At 33.8% G+C, this 23978-nt stretch overlaps 1 protein-coding gene across 51 annotated transcripts; it reads left to right on the plus strand.

Annotated features, from left to right (window-relative positions):
- Positions 1 to 23360, plus strand: tcea3 (transcription elongation factor A (SII), 3). 51 transcript variants are annotated; one of them, XM_005158337.6, is made up of 26 exons: positions 1 to 215; positions 2807 to 2869; positions 3169 to 3274; positions 5489 to 5597; positions 5755 to 5919; positions 6010 to 6105; positions 8349 to 8432; positions 8553 to 8636; positions 8730 to 8825; positions 9160 to 9360; positions 12107 to 12196; positions 12320 to 12433; positions 12537 to 12590; positions 14543 to 14596; positions 15123 to 15176; positions 15736 to 15789; positions 17620 to 17679; positions 17836 to 17901; positions 18008 to 18079; positions 18177 to 18236; positions 19510 to 19670; positions 19769 to 19825; positions 19910 to 20064; positions 22277 to 22423; positions 22686 to 22757; positions 22844 to 23360. In XM_005158337.6, exons 1-26 carry the CDS (start codon positions 147 to 149, stop codon positions 22850 to 22852), a joined length of 2352 nt encoding a protein of 783 aa, XP_005158394.1. In that variant the 5' UTR covers positions 1 to 146; the 3' UTR covers positions 22853 to 23360. The 51 variants fall into 51 exon arrangements, with proteins under 51 accessions (XP_005158394.1, XP_017206818.1, XP_073780865.1 ...); XM_017351329.4 differs by lacking the exon at positions 17620 to 17679; XM_073924764.1 differs by lacking the exon at positions 15736 to 15789.
- The last annotated feature ends 618 nt before the right edge of the window (positions 23361 to 23978 follow it).

The following is a 23978-nucleotide window of genomic DNA, read 5'->3' on the forward strand; positions in this document are numbered from 1 at the left end:
CCCGCCCCCTTTTCTCAACTGACCGTTCAGGAGCAACTCAAGTTTGGGAACAAAACTTCAAACATTTCGCTGAATTATAAAGATTTATGTGACTTGACGTACTATACACACTTGATTTTCACTTACAGCATATTAATGCGCACACAATGACGCGAGAGGAGGACCTGTTGCGGATTGCCAAAAAACTAGACAAGATGGTGTCTAGAAATAACATGGTGAGATCCTAATTTTGACGCGACGCTTCACGCTGTTTGTTTGTGCCACCTTTGCGCGTGGTGTTTACTAAGAACCCGTTTAAACTGTTTTGCATGCGCGCTTATTGCTTTTTAATTGTGCTTAATTCATTTACATGCCTGCACACGCCGTGTTTACTGCTGCTGAAGTGTAAGAATTACAGTAGTGTGTGTGTGTGTGTGTGTGTGTTTGTGTGTGCGCTCATTACGGCTACATGTGACAACAGGTGTTGGTTAAGGATTGCTCAGATTTACTTTAGATTTATACATGCCAGCTGAACATGGATAGAATGAATACTTATTGACTGTTTTTATTGAATTGACGTGCTCACGTTTTGTTAACATTTAACAATAACGTTATGTGTGTATTATGGCACAAGGTCGAGGCGGAGTGTTTGTGCGTGTACGCGTGTGTGTTTGTTTGGCCGACTCTTCTCACGCGCGAGCACAGGATTTAAAGGGAAAGTTTTGTCAAAAATGAAACCATGAAAATTTCATTATTCGCCCACCCTTTTTGTTTCAAATCAGCATAACATTTAATATGAAATGCATTTTGTTTTGTTGGTGCATTTTATTGTTTAGTGTATTTATAGAATTAGTATATAATAATTTGAGATATTATAATACAAAAATAAAAAAAATGCTTGTATTGTACTTGTCTCAATTTGGTTGTGCGTTTTCCACCCAAAAATGAGAATGCTGTTAACGTTACTTAACATCAGCTTGTCGTTGTTATTACTGTTATTTTAAAATCTCAAAGTAGAGCTGGGCGATTTAGGACATTTTAAAATGCTTAATGTAAAATAAGCTTATTGTGGCTTAATGTATTTAAACATCAATCAGAAAAACCCAAATTTCAGTCAAACTTTACTTGTAATTAACCCTAATGACTAAAAAAAGAACGAGTCAAATAGATAGAGTGAAAAACATCACGTTAAGCGTACCTCCACCATTGAAGTCTATTATAAAGAAAAAGCCTAATGTGGCTTAATGTACCTTAAAACAAGCAGGGAAAATAACATTTCTTTCAAATTTTGCTCATGACAAACACTTTCTGATGTCAAAAGAATGAGCTCTAGTTTTAGTAAATGAAAATTTTCATCTTATGCGTTTTAAGTCCATTATAAAAGAACAAGGCCTAACATACCTCAACAAGTGGGGCACACCAAAAATCTATACATTTTTATTTGGGATTAAAGCTAACTACGATCAAAAGATCAAGCCCTCATTCGGTGGATAAAGTGAACAATGTGACGTTAAGTGTTGTATCCCCATTGAAGTCCATTATAACAGCTTAATGTGGTTTAACTTAACAACATTCAGAGACAATCAAATTTCTATAAAAATATACTCATAAACACTTTCTGCTGTTAAAAGAATAAGCTTTTATTTTAGTCTATCAAGTGAACAATATCACTTTTAGGCATTTAACATGGCTTAACGTACCTTAACACCAACCAAGGAAACCCAAATTTCTGTCAAACTTTACTTGTTATTAACACTAACTATTGGCAAAAGAATGGGCCCTAATTCTATAGAAAAAGTGCACAACATCATGTTAAGCGTTTTCTCCCCATTAAGGAAAGGCTTAATGTAACTTTACAACAACCAAGGGAAACCAAATGTTAAAAAGGCTGTTTATAAAATCAAAGTTAGTGTTAATCACAAGTGAAATTTGATAGAAATTTAACTTTCCCTGCTTGTTGTTAGGATACATTAAACCACGAAAAGATCTTTCCTTATCATAGACTTTAACGGGGAAGAATATGTTTAACTTGACGCTTTTCACTTTATCCATGGAATTGGGGCTCACTAATCTTACAGTAGTCGAGGTTATTTACAAGTAAAGTTTGACAGAAATGTGGGTTTCTCTGGTTGATGTTTAGGTATATTAAGCCATGTTAAGCTTTTTTCACATTAAATGTTTTAAAATGTACCAGCGATTTGGTCTAAAATTAAAATCTCGATTTATTGAACATTTTAACTTAATTACGATTGATTATTGATTATTTTATAATTTTTCTGCCCCCACAGTTTACTGACAGGTTTTGTACTGTAAATATGCTCACAAATTACAAGTGAGAGATTTTTTGATTGAAGGGTGCATTACTTGATTTAAAATAATTAAAGCAAACACACATTATCTACTATCTATGATTATTCATTGAACATCATAAATGTTGAACAACTGACATTAAAAGATGTTGGATTATATGTGTGCTCTCGACGCAGAAGTATAAACAGATCAGTACATACTGTACATAATTCATCTGGAAAAATTTAATCGATTATAGGATCTGAATGCCGATTTTGATTACTTTTCGATTAATCGCCCAGCCCTATCTCAAAGTGACAAAAAAGCCCTTCAAGTTGGAGTTGTTGGCTTTTTATGAATTGTCAAGTATTTTAATTTTAAGCTGAAAGTGTTCTAAAAACATTTTACTAAAGAAAAAAATCACCCAAATCTTCTGAATGCATTCACAGCACATTCTTTTTTTCAGGAGAAAACACTTCATTGGTTATTAAATAATTATTTAAAAACTAAAAGAGCATCATTATCCCTGTCTGTGTAGGATGGAGCTCTAGATCTTCTGAGAGAATTGAAAGATTTCAACATGACACTGAAACTTCTTCAGGTTTGTCTGCTGTTTAATTGATGTTTTGTTGTATTGATATAATGTATTGATCTCTATAGTGAAATGTTGTTGCAAATAGAAAAAAAATATGGGCTATAAAATAAAATAAAATGCCTATCTAGAGTAAGAGAAAGAAGTGTAAAGTAAAATGATGGTAATAATGCTTTTAAATTGATGAAAAAGATACCTCTAAATAATACAACATATATAAGATACACCAGATGTATTGTTCCAGCTGGTTGTTCAGTGCCATCTTACTGCTCTTGTTGATTTAATGTTCAATGTTTACTTGGATCCAGGATACAAGAATCGGCATGTCCGTCAATGGAATAAGAAAACATTGCACAGACGAGGATGTTGTCAACTTGGCAAAGATTCTGATCAAAAACTGGAAGAGGCTTTTAGGTAGGAGAAATGTTATTTTATTTAGCAATAATAAAAAAAGTGTCTTCACCTTCTGGGCTTCTTGGTAGTTTTAAAACTGTTAGGTTTGAGGCACAGTTTTTGATGTTAATTTTGTTGGATTCAAGGGTGTGTTCAAATATAATTTTCAGAGAAATATTTATGTAGTTTGATCTTGTTATGGTAAAAATAAAACTATAGGTTTCATACACCCACCGGCCACTTTATTAGGTACATCGGTCCAACTGCTCACTAACGCAAATTTCTAATCAGCCAATCACATGGCAACAACTAGGCATGTACACATGGTCAAGATGATCTGTTGCAGTTCATACTGAGCATCAGAATGGGGATTTAAGAAAAGAAAGGGGATTTAAGTGACTTTGACTGTGGCATGGTTGTTGGTGCCAGACGGGCTGGTCTGAGTATTTTAGAAACTGCTGATCTACTGGAATTTTCACGCACAACCGTTTCTAGGGTGAGAATGGTCTGAAAATAGAAAATATCCAGTGAGCGGCAGTTATGTGGGCACAAATGCTTTGTTGATGCTAGAGATATGAGAAGATAAGGCCAGACTGTCCTGATAGATGCTGTTTGAAAGGCAACGGTAACTCGTTACAACCAATGACTGCAGAAGAGCATCTCTGAACGCACTACACTACACAACACCTTGAGACGGATGGGCTACAGCAGCAGATGACCACACCAACTGCCTCTCCTTTCAGCTAAGAACAGAAAACTGAGGCTACAGTCACATAGTCTCACCAAAATTGGACAATAGAAGATTGGAAATACGTTGCCTGGTCTGATAAGTCTCAATTTCTGCTGCGACATTCGGATGGTAGGGTCAAAATTTGGCGTCTACAACATGAAATCATGGATCCATCCTGCCTTGTATCAACGGTTCAGGCTGGTAGTGGTGGTGTAATGGTGTAGAGGATATTTTCTTGGCACACTTTAGGCCCATTAGTTCCAATTGAGCATCTTGTCAATGCCACAGCTGAGTATTGCTGCTGACCATGTCCATCTTTTTATGACCACAGTGTACCCATCTTCTAATGCCTACTTCCAGCAGGGGAACGTCCTATGTCATAAACCGAGAATCATCACAGACTGGTTTCTTGAACGTGACAATGAGTTCACTGTACTTAAATGGCCTTTACAGTCATTCTCTGAGGAATATTTCCACCACCTTGTCGAATCTATGCCACAAAGGATTAAGGCAGATCTAAAGGCAAAAGAGGGTCCAACTTGGTACTAGCAAGGTGTACCTTATAAAGTGGTCAGTGAATATATATATATCTCAACATGCAATAAATGGTAAACAAATTAATTAAAGCTTTCAGAAATAATCAGATGTGCTCCAAGCCTCCAACATTAGGCACATTCAAATCAAGACTGAAAACACATCTGTTTAGCTGTGCCTTTACTGAATGAGCACTTTGCTTTGTCGGACAGACTGCACTAATATGTCTTTCTTTTTTTATTCTTTTATAACCTGTTTTACACATTTTAATTTGTTTTCATCTGTTTTTAAATCACTTTTATTTTTTTTATTTTTCTTATACTTGTCTCTTTTATTCCTGTTCATTAAAAGCACTTTGAATTGCCACTGTGTATGAAATGTGCTATATAAATAATCTTGCCTTGCCTAATTAATACAATTCAGATATAAACTAATAACAAATATTAAGGCAATGCTTTAAAATAATATTGTAAGAAATACAAATTTGCAATATCAAACTAGCGGTAGATGAAAAGTGAATGACATATGTTATATGAAAAATAAGGTGGACAATCAAATTGCATTTCTCATCAATTGTGAATAATGTATTTTTTATCAATTTTATTGGTTTATGTGAAGTTTCAAACAGTCTATCAATATTTTAATTATTATAGAAGAGCAAAGGCAGTAATCCTGTGGTAACAAAAAAATGTGACAAACAAAATATCAAACTTTTTAAAAGCATAATCTTTATAATGTTAAAAGAAAAAAGAAAAAAGGTAAGACACCTATCAGCAAAGATAAGTTTTTTTTAATTAGGTTCCAAACTGATGTAGAATGGTATGAGGGTTAATCTTCAGTTACGATTATTGAATGATTATTTTTATATCAGTTTTTTATTCAAAGCCCTTTAAATTTTTAATGTTTGGCACAAAAAATAGTTTCATAAATTTATCTTGTTTTGCCTATACCTATGCTTTTGTGTCTGTCAGAATCAGCTCAGAACCCAAAATCTGAGAGGCCAAATGAGGTGAAGAACGGCAGTCATCCAAGCAAGCCATCGGGATCACCCAGCAGGACTTCTCCTGAGAAAGACTCCAGGTACGTTTGCTGATAACAATGAGAAACACGGAAGAAGTCCCGAAATAGCATTTGGAAAGTCTTCTGAAAACAAAAAGCTGTTTCTCTGCACAGATACTGATTTAAGCAGATGGTAAGATATAAAAATACTTGTGGTTTAACCTGTTTATCTCGTCAGTCTGCGAAGATCGACGGCGGAAATTAAACCAGACTTAGATTCTAACAAGAAACTTGATGAAAAACAAAGGAGAGAGAAAATCGACGCAGAGTTCAGGAAGGAAAAACGAGAAAGTAACCAGAAAAAAGAGAAACAGTCAATTAACAATAAAAAGGATCAAGAGAGGTGAGAAAAAAAGCCCAGTTCTGTGTAAAGCCCCTCTCCTCCTCCAGAATATGCCATCAGATTGAAGAGTTTTGTGTGCATTGTGTTTAGGAAAGATGCACTGAACAGTGATCATCTTCCCTCCCCGTTGACGCTTTCGTCTGTTCCACTTAAGTGTCCTCCGACTGGGGAGGTGAAATGGGAAAGGTTAGGGCTTGTGTGTGTATGCGGTTTAAAGCATGTGACTGTGGTTGGAAACACTTCTATTGTGGATTAAAACATGCTTCTGTATTGTTATAAAGTATCAGCGTTTTAAATTAATTTTCTATTTAAAATATTTGAGGCTGTATAGATGAATGGCTTTTTTCAAAATCTGGTGAGCGCAAATTATTGGCTTTTCAGAATTTGTCAGACAGGTTTTCAAAGGATAAAGTCTAGATGGACACTCAGATTAATATAGCATATTTTTTGTCACACCACAAAAATAATTAATATGTTTTACATTAAATTAGACATAGGCATTAATAAAATACAATTTAATGGGCAATTTGTTAAATATTAAAAATAATACTTATGAGTATAATTCAGCAGTATAATTACTGTGTTTTTATTACTTTGATGGTTGCGATGGATGGATGGTTAATGATAAAATACAATTACTTTTAATAAATAATGGTTATTAACTTGCTGTAGCTGTATCCCATCTATCAATAATGGGCTCTATTTTAGCGATCTTGGCGCAACATTCAAAGCACATGGCTCAAAAGGGCGTGAAAACAGTTAAACAGAGCATCTGCAGCTTAAGAATAAAGAATGTGCCTCCTCCTATCGGCCTTTACTTTCAATTTCTGTTTTTCTCTTTTAGAATAAGGAAACTGTTGTACACAAAGACATCCATTAGCCCAAGTAATTAATTTTGTCTGTTAAGAGCAAGTATTTTTTTCAAAACGTGTGTCTTAACATGCCTCTTTTCTTGACCGAAACACCCAAGAGTCCACAAAGTGCCTCAAATTGATTTGCTATTTAAACATTGTGGCAGAAAACGGAAAAATTAAGGCTGCGTTGATCTGAAAATAGCAACACATCGGGGCAAACACGCCTTGCACCTTATTGCGCTGGATGTAAGATAGGGCCCAATGTTGTTAAAGGGATAGTTCATCCAAAACGGAAAAATTTCCTTGCAGTTTATCCGCATTTAAATGTTTGTAAACTTTTATGAATTTCATTCTTCCGTTGAACACAAAACAAAACATTCTGTGGTATGTTGGGAAAAAAGACGTCCATAGCAATAACAAAACAATTAAATGGATGCTAATGTCTGTTTTTTTTTTTTACAAGATGCATCAGCATATCTTCCATTGTGTTTAACAGAATAAATAAACTCAAACAGGTTTGGAACAAGTGGAGACTGAGTAAATGATGATGATTAAATACAGAATATATGGCTTTAAATTTAGATTGTATTGGACAGGAAGTGGAACCCTCTGGTTTAATATCAGTAGTTGCACGAGTATTGCTACAAAACAAAAAAGTTAATTATAAAAAAATAAAAAAATTGACTGCTGTATTTTCTGGAATACAAGTCACTTTTTTTCATTATCTGCGAAAAAAGAAAACACCCTATATAGTTCAGTTAACATCATACAAGCAAAACATACAAAATTAAAATCATACAATTAAAAAAAGAAAAGAAAAATACATTATATATAATATGTAATACAATTTTGTCTAGTCAGGTGTGACTTAATTACAGTTATTAAATATGTCATATTATAGTTAATATAAATTATATATTAAATACAGTTATTATTCAATTCAATTCATCTTTATTTGTATAGCGCTTTTACAATGTAGATTGTGTCAAAAGCAGCTTCACATAGAAGATTTCAGTGAATGTATATTTTATATATTTTATATGTATATTTTATATTTATATTGTGGCATTTTATAGTTAATATATATTATATATTAAACACAGTTATTATATATTATGTCAAATTATAGTTGATATATATTATATATTAAATATAGTTATATATTATGGCATATTACAATTAATAAATATTATATATTAAATACAGTTATTATATATTATCACCAAAAGTCCAGTGTATCAAGATTTATTACTAAAGCTATTACTAAAGCTCTCATATGACATTTCATAGCATGTGACATTTCAAGTGACTGCTGTAAAATTATTTATTGCTGTATTTTTTTTCTAAGCATGATAAAATCCCAAGCATGTTAGGGTTAACTAGATTATACTACACTGAATTTGTTTCTATTGTGCATAAGTAAACATTAGATTAACCATTGGAATTATTCAGGAATTAATGAAAAAAACTATTCATAAAGTTAATGGCTGATTAATGAACTAATAATTAAAGCATAATAACATAATTGTCTTTACAAGCAGTTGAAACATAAGATGAACTTTCACTTTTGTTTAGGAAAGATGCTCCGGTTGATTTTTTTCCTCCTCCTTCCATCAATTCTCATCCTCCTCTAAGACGCTCATCAGTTGATGTAAAGAGGTCAGAGCTTGTCGCATGTTTGAATGTGTTGAATGTTTTAATGCGGGACATTCTGCATGCAGCACTGAAGGATGAACCATTCAAAAGATTAAATGTCGTATTCTGATGATTCTTGTACAGAAAAGACACTCAGAGTTCTGTACACTCTCCTGCTCTTCAGTCTCATCCTCCTAAACGCCCCTTCATAGATGGAAAGAAGGAAAGGTTAGGCAATGAACTATAGGAGTGCATGCAGTGTGTGATGTGAAAGCGTGATCTCCTCCTAATCTTTAATGAGACTTGATTATTTTTATGCAGGAGAGACACAAATGATCTTCTTTTTCCTCTTCATCATCCTCTTCCTCCTCCTCCTATTCCTATCCCTAAGCGCTCATCAGAAGTGAAGAAAGAAAGGTCGGGTGTTGCACTTGGGAGGATGTTATCACAGTCATTAAGGCTCTATGAAACTTTTTTTTTCTTCTTAAATTACATTTTTGTTTTAACTTTGTGTGTGGTGTATTATTGTAGTCCATGTCAAGATCTAATTAGGTGTAAAGCACCACTTTTGAAATAAGCATCCTAAAATTTGCCAAATTCTATGACATTTTTCTTTTTACATCAAATTCCAAAATTTAGATTTCATCTCTTTTAACATAACTGAATTCATATGGTTTTAAAAACTGTCTTTATAGCCTAGTGGTAATAAATATCTAATCATAAGTGGACACTAAATATCTACTTTTCACAGGAAAGATCCTCCTGAAATGTTACCACCTCCTACTCCTGTCCTTTCTACACCCCCACCTCCTCCTAAACGTGTCCTTTCCCCACCTCCACCTCCTCCCAAACGTGTCCTTTCTCCACCTCCACCTAAACATGTCCTTTCTGCACCTTCACCACCTCTTCCCAAACGTACATCACTAGAGGAAAACAAGGAAAGCAAAGAAAGGTCTGAGTGCCTTTAGTTCAAGTCTCTTTTATGATGGTTTTTAGTGATACTATAAGCACAATATTAAGTATGTAAATAATTAGGTAATTGTGAATTATTATTTCTAGTTCACTAGATGGTCAAGGGCCAGATTTATTAAACATTTTTTTGTCAGTGCAAACCTTTGCTGTTAAAAAAAACAACTGACAGACTGTATAAAAGCGTCTGCTAAATGACTAAATGTAAATGTGAATGTATATACAGTGGACACAGTGTAACAGATATTTGTCCTGTGCAGGCAAAATGAAAACACATTTCCAAAAAGATGTTACATTGTCTTAATTCTTTTATGACCAAAAATCATCCAGTTAAATGTTTCTGCAGGTATCAAAACAAAATCACTAAGCAAATATTTAGAAAGGTGCACAATTAAAAAAGTAATAATTTACTAAAGATTTGGACAAAATTTCATTTTATAAATCATTGAATTAAAATAACAATAATACAATTTTAAAGCATTATGTTGATGTCTCCTTTCTAAAGACTTATTTTGCTATTTATTTTTGTAATTTAAATATTTGTAACACTAAAATGTACCCCTATTGTACTGTATATGAGTAGTTTGGCAGTAGGTAGTGCTGTCGCCTCACAGCAAGAAGATCGCTGGTTCGAACCTCGGCTCAGTTGGCGTTTCTGTGTGGAGTTTGCATGTTCTCCCTGCCTTCGCGTGGGTTTCCTCCAGGTGCTACGGTTTCCCCGAGCAAAGACATGCGGTACAGGTGAATTGGGTAGGCTAAATTGTCCGTAGTATATGAATGTGTGTGTGGATGTTTCCCAGAGATGGGTTGCGGCTGGAAGGGCATCTGCTGTGTAAAAACTTGCTGGATAAGTTGGCGGTTCATTCAGCTGTGTCAACCCCGGATTAATAAAGGGACTGAGCCGACAAGAAAATTCATTCATTCATTCATTCATATATATATATATATATATATATATATATATATATATATATATATATATATATATATATATATATATAGATATAGATATAGATATAGATAGATAGATAGATACATAGATAGATAGATAGATAGATAGATAGATAGATAGATAGATAGATAGATAGATAGATAGATAGATAGATAGATAGATATTTTGTTTTACATGTATATTGTACCTAGCATATCTTGCAAACCATGCATATCTTTGGTGAATATTCCTTGCAGAAGCCCCAGATTTTTTGTATGATCTCATTGTATTCAATGTAAAAATTCTGTGATCAAAAAGTCATAACAACATAGGATTTTATGTTACTTTAACTTGCTTTAGTGACCTAAGCTATACAAATTTGAAGTTTAATTTGATTCAAATTAAAAATTCAGGACATCAACTAAGGATTTTAAACCAGAATCTTTATTGATGCACTCACTTTATGCTGTATTTACATGGATATTTAAACATATAAAATTCACATCACACAGCTAAACTGTGCATATATATGAGGGATCAACTGATTGATGATGCTTTTAAATGCTCCCTTTAAAACTTTCAGAGATTTCGAAGGCTGTGTGTCAGTGATATTATCAACAAGCAAACAATGGTGTTTTGCTCTGTCTTAAGACTCCGCCCTGAACATTTTATTGGCTGTAATTTGGGTGCTGGACAGAGTTAAGCTGCGGTCACACTAGAGTATGAGCATACAAAATTTTGTCAGTGTTGCGAAAATGGATGGGATAAAACAAGATTTTTATACATTGATAAAGCGAGTGATTTGTCCATATTTAACATTTCTGTACAAAGGGGTCCATATTTTGACCCTTCTATTAGTCTCATAACTTCTATTAGTCTCACACGATTACGTGAAGTGATTTTGCAGATCAGTTCACCAAACTTTGGAACACAGAAACGAGTGAAATTTGCATTTTCAGTCTGCCACATTCATGTGCGTATGAAAAGAGGTTTAAAGGGTGAAAAGTGCAGTGCCACCACAGCTTTATTTGGTGATAATCATATTGTTTAGTGTGTGACCCCTTCAAGCCTCAAAGCGACAAGCAACCGTTCATTTCAACAGAAAGTGAGCCACTTTCTGGCGACCTCCGTTTACACATGCGACTGCACGATTGGCGACCAGGTGGGCGTGTCGAGCGACGCGACAAAGTTGAGAATCTTTTAACTTTATGCAAATGAAGAGCGACTTTCTTGAGAGACAGCCAATAGGAGCATCAGCTAAAGTGGTCCTCTTTCAGCTCGCTCATAGACCGGTTGTATTCTACGTGCTGTACACCTACACAGACCTGAGTTTGCAGAAGGTCGCCACCCAGAGTGGCAGGCAGCTACAAAGGCGCTGCTGGTGTGAATACCAAAGCAATTTAAAGATTTTAAAAAAATCAGATGTTTAAAAATCATGTAGTGTGAGTTGGGCTTTACTTTTCCTCTGAAACACACATGTTGTGGGAGAAATGTATTAAAATAAATCATTCAAGATAATTTAACAGGCATTTGCATTTGTCAGTTTACTGTTTTTTTTGCAGCAAAAATTTCCTCTCACCCTCCATTTTCAACATCCTATTAGTAAATGACATGCAGCCATTATTAGTGCTGCAGAGTTAGTCATTAGCTATTTCATTGGCGCTTTAATACAAATTACACTCTTATGCTAATTTTCCCTGTTTATTAAATCTGGCCTCTAGTATCACCACATGCATTTTAAGATTTTGCTTTTGTGCTCTTTGTAATTCCACATTTGAATTGTACATTCACTGCCTAGGGTCAAAAAAGCAGCTGATCCGAATGCTCCTCTTGCTCCTTTACCTTTTCATCTGCATCCTCCTCAGAAACGGGAGATGAAGAAAGAAAGGTCAGGGCTTGTATACAAAGTACTGCCTGTCTTTCATTCATGGCTACCTTTAGTGTAACATGTTGTTCTAACTAGATGCAGTGTATTTTGTCTCATAAATAATCAGAGACTTTCTTTGCTTAGAAAAGAAACTGTGGATCCCAGTGCTCCTTTCCCTCCTGTTCCTCTTCATCTTCAGCCTCCTACACCTACAAAACGTCCCTCGTTAGACACAAAGAAAGACAAAGAGAAAGAGAGGTTAGACTTGGAGGAATTAAAAAGCATGGTGATGTTTAAAGCTGTGTGTTTTTAAAATAATTAGCTCGTCATCTGAAGAATAACTAAAGCTGTTTTACAATAGAAAAGACACGTCAGACCCGAAGCGACGAACATCTGAGCACAATGAGAGAGAAAGGTGTGAAGCATGATTATTATTAATCCTTAGATGAAATCAGTGTTTAGGGAACATGAACTAGTATCTGAAGAAAGTTTGCTTGAACTAAACATGGGTATTTAAAAAATTTAAAAGCATAGTTGTATATAGTTCTATAAATCATTTCATACAGAAACATGGCCCTTGTTGTTGGCAAGTGCATAAACAAAACAAACAAAAAAAAAGAGAGAAAAAAGACATATTTGATATCCTTTGACTAAATATTATCATTGTTGAAAGTTAAAGGGATGGTCCAGGGTGTATTTTAAGGCTTGTGTGTGTTTATGGGGTGCAAAGCAATGTGTGCTCATGCTTCTTTTGTAAAAAAAAAACACGCTATTTTTATCTTACTTTTGATTATATACAGCTACTCAGCTTATATGAAAACGACTATCATAGTTCTTACTAGCCCGTCCTCAAGAGTCTCTGATTGGTCAGTTACATTATGTGCTGTAATTCACGAATTAGCTCCATGTCACCAGGAAGCGTCACTCTCTACTAGCATGCGCTTTGCTTTTGTGTAAATACTGCCAGTCAGAGTAGCTGTTAACTGTATCAGTTTGAGCCTGAAGCAGACAGAAAATGTAGAGCACAGAGCTGAACTTAATGCCAGCTCTCATGCAATAGATCAATTTAAACAAATAAAAATACTTACAAATTGTGACTTACAATCCAAAGCTTCGTCTATTATGGTTAAAGCTGCTTCTTCTTTGAGTTTTTAGCAGAATCCAGCACTGAACTGGGAGAGAATCTGGAAGTTGTCCTTTGTCAAATTCTAGCTATATATTTTTATGATTCTCTGGAACATAATTAAAATTAAACTGTAAGCTCTTCTCTCTTTGTGTCGTGCTTTTTAGAATCCCAAGTACATAAACAGAACAAGCTCTAGCTTTTAGCTTTCTCTGTTTTTCTGTTATAATATTACAGCGCCCCTTTGCTGTGAATGGTGTATGCACATAACCTGAAGAATTTATGACTTCATTAACCCAAATGTATTGTTTTGAAGTCCTCAAACTTTATTCGCTGTAGGCTTTGTTAAGCTAAGTCCTCAAAAGCCAATGTCTCAATTTGCATTGAACTTTGAGCGTTTTACATTGAGAGATGTTGTTTATGTTCCCACAGCTACATTAGATATGAATTAAAAGTTAAAAATATGATGTCATAGTGGACCATCCCTTTAAAAAATTAATACAGGCTAATTGTAAATGCATGTCTCAGCCTACATTTTTGCAAAACCACAACTATTAACTTAAACATACATTTGATGGCAGTTTATAGGGTAAACTATGTGGTTGTTAAGAATATCAAATTAAACTACATACTCTTAGTAAACTTTTCTTTTACTTTTGCTTTTAAAACACTATTGGTTGGGTTTAGGTAAGGGTTCAAGTCAGTGGTTCTCAAGGTGACCTTTAAGACAAGCCCCCTTCTCATGAACGTGTTTAAGAAGGACGTGTATCTAAAAGATAAAACAACATATACTCCAAGTAATGTATTTCAGATTTGTAAAAATGTAGATGGCGCCCTCTAGTGGATTTGTCATCTAAAATGTGCAATGAAATGTACCCATAGCAATGTATTTTGTGTCTTACTAAAAAAGCAGGCATACTGAGGCAGGCATTTTCAATGAAAAAAATAGAAATCTGTGTGCTTCATACATAAGATTATTTTGTGCAAAATCTGTCCATTGTGATTATAAATATGTACACTGGCTCTGATTTTTGCATCTAACATAGACTTAACCAGGCTGTAAAAATGGCAATATCTGTACAAAATGCTGTGTATTCCATCCCCAAGTTTTGCCAATATCAAAATCTGAAAAAGAAAAAAAGGAGAACTGAAAAGCATGTTTGTACTAAAAGCTGTCCTTGTGATGATTTTTTTATAAAGAATTATCTCTTATTTGAAGAATAATTAAAGCTGTTTTATTATAGAAAAGACACATCAGACTCGAAGCGACGAACGTCTGAACACAATGAAAGAGAAAGGTGTGGATCATGATTATTATTAACCCTTGGACATGACCTTTGTTGAGTGAAAATGAGGGAAAATTAGAGTTATGTGGGTGTGATGTTTGCTACATCAGAGTTTATTCACATTAACCCCCTTTTCGCACAAGTCTAAAACCATCTCAAGCAAGCATAGCATTTTTAATTTGTCATTTCCATCACTCATTTTACATTTGATACTTCAAAATGCACATTAACACAGGGTGATGGAAACCCAGTCTGAAACTGCAAAACAGAAATCTCTGCACATTATAATTTGTCAACTTACACTCTAAATATTCTACATTCTAAAATATTTGAACTGGCTCTGAGTTTTGGATCTAGCATGGACTTAACCTGGCCTCAAATAGAGAACAAAGTCTTTACAAATGTTGTGCAGTGTATTCCAGCTCGACATTTTCTTGACCTGAAAATCAAATTGTCAAAGCTGGTTGATATTAAAAGCTGCATGTTTATACATAATTACCTCATTGTCTGAAGAATAACTAAAGCTGTCTTGCAATAGAAAAGACACAGCAGACCAGAAGCGACGAACATCTGAACACAATGAGAAAGAAAGGTGTGAAGCATGATTATTTCTTACTCTTAAATAAAACTATTGTTGAGTAAAATTAACTTGTAGTTAAGCAGTGTTTTATCTTAAGCACTAGCTTTATGAATTTAAAACTATTATTTAATAGTTCACTTTTGAATTATAATTACTTTTCCCCACAAAAATCAAAGTCTTATTTTTGAGAGCTGCATATTAAAAGAAATGTGTTGTAAAACTGGCTCAGATTGCCAAACATGTCTAATATTTTTGACTGGGTGGATTAATTCACTGGCCATTATACATTACATAATTGTCTGTGAAATCTGTCGACTCTGTCTGACCAACACACACAATCTAGCTCTGATTTTTGCTTTGTTGACATAACTGACTAACATTGACTTATCCAGGCTGTATATAGTGGCTACAACTTCATACTGTACAAAACTTGTGTATTTCCTGCATTCGTCTAATTGAAAATCAATTGTAAGGGGAACTGAAAAGCATGACTATGTTAAAAGCTGCATGCTTCTGTTTTATATGTAATAACCTCAACATCTGAAGAATGACCAAAGCTGTTTCACTGTAGAAAAGACACGTCAGACCCGAAGCGGCAGACATCTGTACACAATGATAAAGACAGGTGTGAAGCATGATTTGTTGGGTGAATTCTAAACCTCAGAGTGAACTTAAACATGAAGTTGCAGTGTGCATCCTAAACCATTGGTATTATAAATATCGAGGAATAGATCACCCAATGGTAATAACTTTTACTAATTCTTATGTTGCTGCAAACCTGTATAACTTGCGATCTTCTGCGTAACTCAAAGTAGAATCTTAAAGGTGCCATATATTGATTTAATAAGTTAAGTTAGTTTGAAATCTGATATATTTTTGTTGACTCATTACATACCTGCTCTGCAAATTTCACAATATACAAATTAAAGTACAAAAAAGGTGCATTTAAACATACTGTATACTTCTTTGTGGTGGTGCTAAATAAATTTAGAATACGTCTTTCTCGCATTTTGGATTCTGACAAAATTGCAGGTTGACAAATGCTTCCTAAAACCCATCGAACACAGGACGTGAAGTGCAGCTCCATGTCTTTTAAACTTCCAAACTATATATATATATATATATTTAAAAAATAATTCTATGAGTGTACAGTGTGTTATTTCCAATACTAGAATATATGCCAATATGCATGTGCAAGCGGAGCGATGCACTCGCGCCTTCCAGACACACTAAGTAGAAAACGTGGCTTTCAGTGCAACATAAACAAAAGATATGTTAGACAAATTATATTAAATTATTAAAATGATTATGTATGTATGAGCGCAGCTAATAAAAACAGTTCATTTAAGTTCTTACCTAATAAAAAGCTTAAATGTACATTAGACGTGATAACCGGGAAACCATGATTATTCTTTAGAATTTAGACTATATAATCGTGCAACCAAAATCTAAAATTATTGCATCCATTATTGTTACGCAGTTCAAAACAACATATGCATGAGTTTAAATGTAGAAGAAGCCTACTTAAGCATTGCACTGCTTTTGTTGTACTTCGAAATACAACATTTGAATCTTTGTTTGAAAACAAAAGCTTATTGTACAATGCACTGATATTATGTAGTTTCAAAATACAATATATTAACATTTTAATATAGAAAAATACAACGTGGATGTCTTAAGGAGCAAAAATACAACATATGGGCCCCTATATGCTGTTGTGTCATCACTCATATTGCAAGTCATATTTCTCCGGCCCCTTTTTTTGGGATGCTTTTCATGAACTGGCCCCCATGAAAATCTAATTAAAAAGCCCTGGTGTTCACACACTGGCATCGCTATTTACAGCACCATTTTAGCGCACATTTACAAATCAAAGCAATTGCGTGGCACCAGCAGGCTTTTTTCTCTTTTCTGCCTCTCCCATTTTCAAAATAAGAGTCCCACAAACATAGTAAATTTAATATAAGCTTCGATAAACCTTAAAATAATGGGGGGGTTGATTAATTGTTCATTGTATCATTGTTAATCTCACTAGGAAATGTTGTGGCCAATCAGATGATCCTCTATGCAACATAACAGTCTGCATTTTGTTTCAATTGGTCTGTTTTTTTAACCAGAATTTTACAGTATTTACATGAACACGAGCTAACAAATGTGTATCACGCTTTGCCACTGTCATGTATTTAACTTTTATTGTATTAGCTATGTCTAAATATTTATAACTTCATTTTCAATTTAAAATCTTTACTATTAGCTTTAATTCTTCAGAAACACCTTTAAAGTATCAATAACATAGGTCCTATAACTTGTGCGCTATATTGGTAAAGTCATGCAGGTTTGGAACTTCATGAATTCATGAAAGTAAATTTATTAGAATCCTTTCAATTAAGTCTGTAGATGGCTTTTAGTGATTGGTCATCATCACCATAGCACTGAGATGATGCTTCTTTTCCAGAAAAGACACAAGAGACAATAAACTTCTCAAAAGGCCATCAATGAAGATCAAGATTGAGAGGTTTGAATGGGTGTTTTGCAACAAAATGAAGGCAGAGGGCAGCAAAAGTGCATGCAGTGTTCTAGTTTGGTCATAGGAGTTTGAGAATGTTGTTGATTGGCATGGCTCTTCAAAACAATTTGCCACTTTAATTCCCTATTTTTCTTTTCTATTTAGAAAGGACTCCACAGATTCCAAAAAGCCTCTTCCTAGGAAGCCGAGCCTGGATGGACGAAGAGACAGGTCAGCTCAAGCATTACTCATCAACAAATCTGATGAAATCATGAGGGATTTTGAGCACATAAATTGATTCTTGCCAATCCAACATGTGTTTTCCTCTTTGCTGCAGTAAGGACTCTACTGACTCCAAGTCAAGCAATCACCTTTTGAAACGACAATCAAGTGAGCCAAAATTGGAGAGGTAAATTATCATAAAGCAGTTTGCCATTCAGTGAAATATAAATCAAAACATACTGATCTTACTGTTCACTATAAACTCTCATTTCTTCCTTCTCCAGGCGAGATTCTACTAACTCAAGGTCTGGCAGCTCACCTCAGGCCAAGAAATCCTGTGAAAGGCAAGAACTTTATTTACTGTAGCCTCATTTAGCAGTGTCTAGCATGCCTTATGGCTTAATTCTTCCTCAAGAAACTCTCTGCCAATAAAAGCATTATGTTTTCACTTTCATCCTTCTGGATAAGATCAGATGTGTTATTATTATTGAGATGAGTTAATTGTTATTTAGAAGAATTATTCCTGTATATGGCTGCACTTGGGATATTCAATTTATGTCCATTTTAAATACTGTGTGTGTGTGTGTGTGTGTGTGTGTGTGTGTGTGTGTGTGTGTGTGTGTGTGTGTGTGTGTGTGTGTGTGTGTGTGTGTGTGTGTGTGTGTGTGTGTGTGTGTGTGTTTTAAAAAGACAAGTTTTTAAAATTAAACACATCACTATACATTATAAATCCATAAAAAATGTCCTAATAGTTCAATAATGTTATATAAGGCCATTGTGTGAAGCTAAAAGAAAGCTAAAACTTTAATCTAAGTAACAATGCTCACTTTTAATTACTTGTTTATAACATGCCTATTATTAAAATATTTGGATGTTTATAAGTACTTATGAAGTGCAAATTCTGCATGATTTTATTTTACATCCTTGATCCTACCTAAACCCACCTACTACCTAAAAAATTTTAATATGCAGGAAACTAGGAGTTTACTGAGGCCAATGTCATAGTTAATGTTAATAGCGAGGATTGTACCTTAAAGTCATCATAAACCCAAAGTTGTGTAGACTTTTATTTCAGTATGTGGATGTACTTTTAACTGAAATGGAATTTTTAGTGGGGGCAGGGCTTTTTTTGTACATCATTTCCTCATAGCAAACTAATGGTAAAAGGGGCATGGTTAGGAATATTGTGGCTGAAGCCGTCTAACTGACATCAAGAGAGAAAGACCACCAGGAGTGGTCTTAGACTTGGAAGCAAATGGTCAGATTTTGATTAAAGATTAACAAAACATTAACTTGTACTGATTAATCGTTCACCTTAAGAATAATAATGTGCGCTGCAAAATAAACATTTAACATTTTAACATTTAACGTATATTTTGATTTCACACACAATTATTTGCCCCAAAAAATTGACCATCTCACCAAAATCATACTGTCTCTGTCTTTTTACAGCTATCTTCGACTTACAGACTCAACTAAAGTCATAAATATCTGCGGGAAAACTTACACTTTAAATTAAATGGGCTTTTCATTTCCCAATTTGGTCTAATAGAAAATGAAACTGTTACAAGGTTATTCAAGAACTAAACACTCCTGCTTCCTGTTTTTCCCAAACAGCAAGAGTAAACCAGAGACCCCAAAGACGCCCACAACACCCACAAGCCCCCTGTCCCCATCCTTCAGCTCCAGTGCGGGGCCTTTATCTCCTCGCCTGCAAACCGGAGACTCCATCAGGGACAAATGCATCGAAATGCTGACTGCTGCGCTCCGTACAGATGGTATATAAAGCAAACAATGACAATAACACAGACATATGTCATTCTGACGCTCATTATTGTGGAAGTGATATTCACTATTTGGTTTTCTTTCCTCTTAGATGACTACAAAGACTATGGGACAAACTGCGAAGCTATGGGTGCAGAAATCGAGGATTATATCCTTTTGAAACGTGTAACATTTTTTGTAATTGCTGTTTATTGTTTGTAAGTTGATCTCCTTAACTGTTCCCGTGGCTCACATATATACCAGGAGACAAAAGCCACAGACATGAAATACAAAAACAGAGTCCGCAGCCGCATTAGTAACCTGAAGGATCCCAAAAATCCCAATCTGCGCAAAAATGTCTTGGCAGGGGCAATCGAGTTGAGCCGCATCGCCTCCATGACTGCTGAGGTTGAGTGCACCTTTTGGATCTTATAAATAATAATCATTCATTATAATTAAAAAATTACAGGTTAAAAGTCTGTTCTTCAGCAAAATGTCATCTCAATTAAAAAAAACTTTTTTGACACTACTCTAATACCTACTATTTGTATAAGTAAATTGGATAAGTATTTGTGTTCTTTTCAGGGTACCAAGTTTTTGTTATATAAAAGATTTTAAAAAATGTGTTTTATATAATAATTCTAATATATATATATATATATATATATATATATATATATATATATATATATATATATATATATATATATATATATATAAAGTTTTTAATATTTAGTTTTTTCGCTGAATACAAACTATCATTCAAATAATTTTATATAATGCATATATATTATATAATGCATTTTTAAAAATGATATTTAATTATAATATAATTAATGCAAATAATATTGATAATTATCTCTTAATCTCACCAAGGCTTATTTTATTTTATATATTTAAAAAAACTTTTAATAACAGTGATATTGTAATATAGTTTTACAATTTAAAATAACTTTCCTGTTTTATAATGTTTTGTAATGTTATTTGTTCATTAGTTGACAAAGCAGATTTTTCATTACTCCAAAAAGTGACACATGAACATTCAGAAATTATTCTGATATGCTGATTTGCTGCTCTAGAAAAATATCTTATTGTTACCTACAGTATGTTTACATTTGTGTTGATTAATATTTTCGTTTAAGCCATCAAATTCTTCTCTAATACACGTTGATGAATAGAAAGTTCTAAGGCCATCCACTGCATAAACCCGTGCTGGATAAGTTGGCGGTTCATTCCGCTGTGACGACCTCAGATTAATTAAGGGCGTAAGCTGAAAAGAAAATGAATTAATGAATAAATGATAATAATGATGATAAAATCTTTGCATTTAACCCTGTAAAAGTCTAAAATTTCATTCATAATGGTCTTAAAAATGTCTTAATGTCTTAAATTTAACTTGGTGAAACATGCATAAAACCTGATAATATGAACATATATAATATAAACAGTTGAATTCAGAATTATTAGCTCATCTGAATTATTAACCCCCCACCCCCTCCCCTGTTTATTTTTTCCCCATTTTCTGGATAACAATTTTTTTTATCTTTGCCATAAAGACAGTTTATCTTACAATGATGGTTTGTTCTGTAGACTATCAAAAATGCTTAAAGGGGCTAATAATGTTGACCTTAAAATTGTGTTAAAAAAATTAAAAACTGCTTTTATTCTTGCCAAAATAAAACAAATAAGACTTTTTCCAGAAGATAAAATATTATCAGACATGCTGTGAAAATTTCTTTGCTCTGTTAAACATCATTTGGGAAATATTTAAAAAAGAATAAAATCAAAAAAACTCTGCATAATAATTCTGACTTCAACTGTTTGTGTGTAAATATATTGTGTGTGTGTGTGTGTGTGTGTGTGTGTGTGTGTGTGTGTGTGTGTGTGTGTGTGTGTGTGTGTGTGTGTGTGTGTGTGTGTGTGTGTGTGTGTGTGTGTCACACACACACACAGTTGAAGACAGAATTATTAGCCCCCCTTTGACTTTCTTTTTCTTTTTTCAATATTTCCCAAATGATGTTTAGCAGAGCAAAGACATTTTCACAGTATGTCTGATAATATTTTTTCTTCTGGAAAAAGTCTTATTTGTTTTATTTCGGCTAGAATAAAAGCAGTTTTGAATTTTTTAAACACCATTTTAAGGACAAAAATATTAGCGTCTTTGAGCTGATTTTTAATTCGATAGTCTACAAAACCGTCGGTATACAATAACTTGCCTAATTACCCTAACTTGTCTAGTTAATCTAATTAACCTAGTTAAGCCTTTAAATGTCACTTTAAGCTGTATAGAAGTGTCTTGAAAAATATCTAGTAAAATATTATTTACTGTCATCATGGCAAAGATAAAATAAATCAGTTATTAGAGATGATTTATTAAAACTATAATGTTTAAAAATGTGTTGAAAAATTCTGCTCTCTTAAACAGAAAACGAGGAAAAACTAAACAGGAGGGCAAATAATTCGGGTGGGCTAATAATTCTGACTTCAACTGTATATATATATATATATATATATATATATATATATATATATATATATATAGTAAGTAAGTGGAGACAAACAGAAAGATGCTTGTAAATATAATCTGCTATGTGTACTGTAAATGATCACTGTGTTGTAGGAGATGGCCAGTGATGAGCTGAAGCAGTTGAGGAATGTTTTGACCCAGGAGGCCATTAGAGAACATCAGATGGCGAAGACTGGAGGAACCACCACTGACCTGCTGCAGTGCGGCAAGTGCAAGAAGAAAAACTGCACCTACAACCAGGTAAATCAGCATTCTCCAATACAGGAGATATTTATAGTGCATTGGAAACCAGTCGGAGTAATGCACTCTTTGAAAAGACCTTCATCTTGGAGAAAGGGAGAGCTTTCAAAAAAAAACCTCTTGAGATATTTATAATATCCTTTGCTTTAGTTTCAAATATTTGTAAAAAATATCAAGGCTGTATCTTATCAAAAGAAAATGAAATGAAGTTAAATGTCATTTTTAATTTTACTGCTGCTGCTGATGAATGTTTTGTGCACAGGTGCAAACCAGAAGTGCTGATGAACCAATGACCACCTTTGTGTTGTGCAATGAATGTGGCAATCGCTGGAAGGTCAGAAAATCTGCTTTTATTTGCTTTATACTTATAAACTAATGATCTTGCATTCCATGCAACTAACATTAATGTTTTCTTTCTAGTTCTGCTAACCTGAAGCAAGAACTCCAACAACAAAGACCATGTAGGATTCTTCTTTTTTTGTAATTGGAAGAGAAATTAATATCACGCATTCTTCTATCATGGCCCTGAATTATGTGTAAATGATTTTTATACAGAGTTACAGACATTTTGTGTGTATTCTGTAGATTCTTAATTATGGTAAAAAACTAAATTACCAAGGAAATGTACATTTCTTAAAATTCTACGCTTTTGTACTGTTTTATGAATGCCAGAATTGATTTTTTACTTGATTAATCAGTTTATTATACAGAACAAAATAATAATAATGGATAACATTTACATTTGACAGTTTAAATTCAATTTATGAAGAGAATCCTAATATATTTCAGATGTAGCAGCTGCTTTTTAAATGGATCTAAAACATTTTTTTAAATTATGGTTATGCAAAAAATACTATAGAAAAAATGCAAAAACATGGTTTAATTCAAACAATAAATGTAATACTGATTTGAATAAATTGTGTAAGTGATTGTCTAATTCTATTGTAGTATTTTTGCATGTTTTTTTTTGCTCTGTTTAGTCAGGTGTGATTGTGATTGTGGAACTAGCAGGAAACAGCAACACGTGTTCTCTCTCTCTCACTCTTATACTCACCCGCACACAAACAAACACTCAGAGAAGAAATAATGAGATGCAAAAGTGCTAATTAACTATACAGCCAAAAGCATTTAGCACAGCACCACAGACAGATCCACACCATGCTTTGAAATTTACAAAAATATACACCACTGCAGGATTAGATTTTATAGAGCTCAGTAGTTGGGTTCTGGATGTAACAACTTCATTTCTCTACAGGCAAATTGTTGTTTTTTAACAACAAAAATTCTAATAAACATTCTAAGGCAGAACTAATCCTCAGTTGTTAGTTATTGGAATGTGCATTGCTTCTTGTTTTATCTTTTAGATGCCTTGGACTAGAGATCTGCATTCCCTTGGCTTTACTGCAACAATGGATTCGATTTCTTGCGGTGCAGGAATACATTTCTGAATAACTCTATAACTCTTGTGTAACTCTAGTGTAATTTGAAGGGGAGTGGGCGGTCTAACAATATAGCACTCCTGAGTCCCTATGTTATTTCAAAACAGCATATCTGT

This window comes from Danio rerio, chromosome 16 (assembly GCF_049306965.1).
Source record: "Danio rerio strain Tuebingen ecotype United States chromosome 16, GRCz12tu, whole genome shotgun sequence".
Lineage (NCBI taxonomy): Eukaryota > Metazoa > Chordata > Actinopteri > Cypriniformes > Danionidae > Danio > Danio rerio.

Bases quoted from the DNA above. Each gene is read 5' to 3' on its own strand.
- tcea3 (XM_005158337.6), top strand. From the start codon at position 147: ATGACGCGAGAGGAGGACCTGTTGCGGATTGCCAAAAAACTAGACAAG. The intron at 3,275-5,488 runs GTAGGAGAAATG...TGTGTCTGTCAG, and splicing joins AAACTGGAAGAGGCTTTTAG to AATCAGCTCAGAACCCAAAA. The intron at 15,177-15,735 runs GTGTGAAGCATG...GTTTCACTGTAG, and splicing joins GAACACAATGAGAAAGAAAG to AAAAGACACGTCAGACCCGA.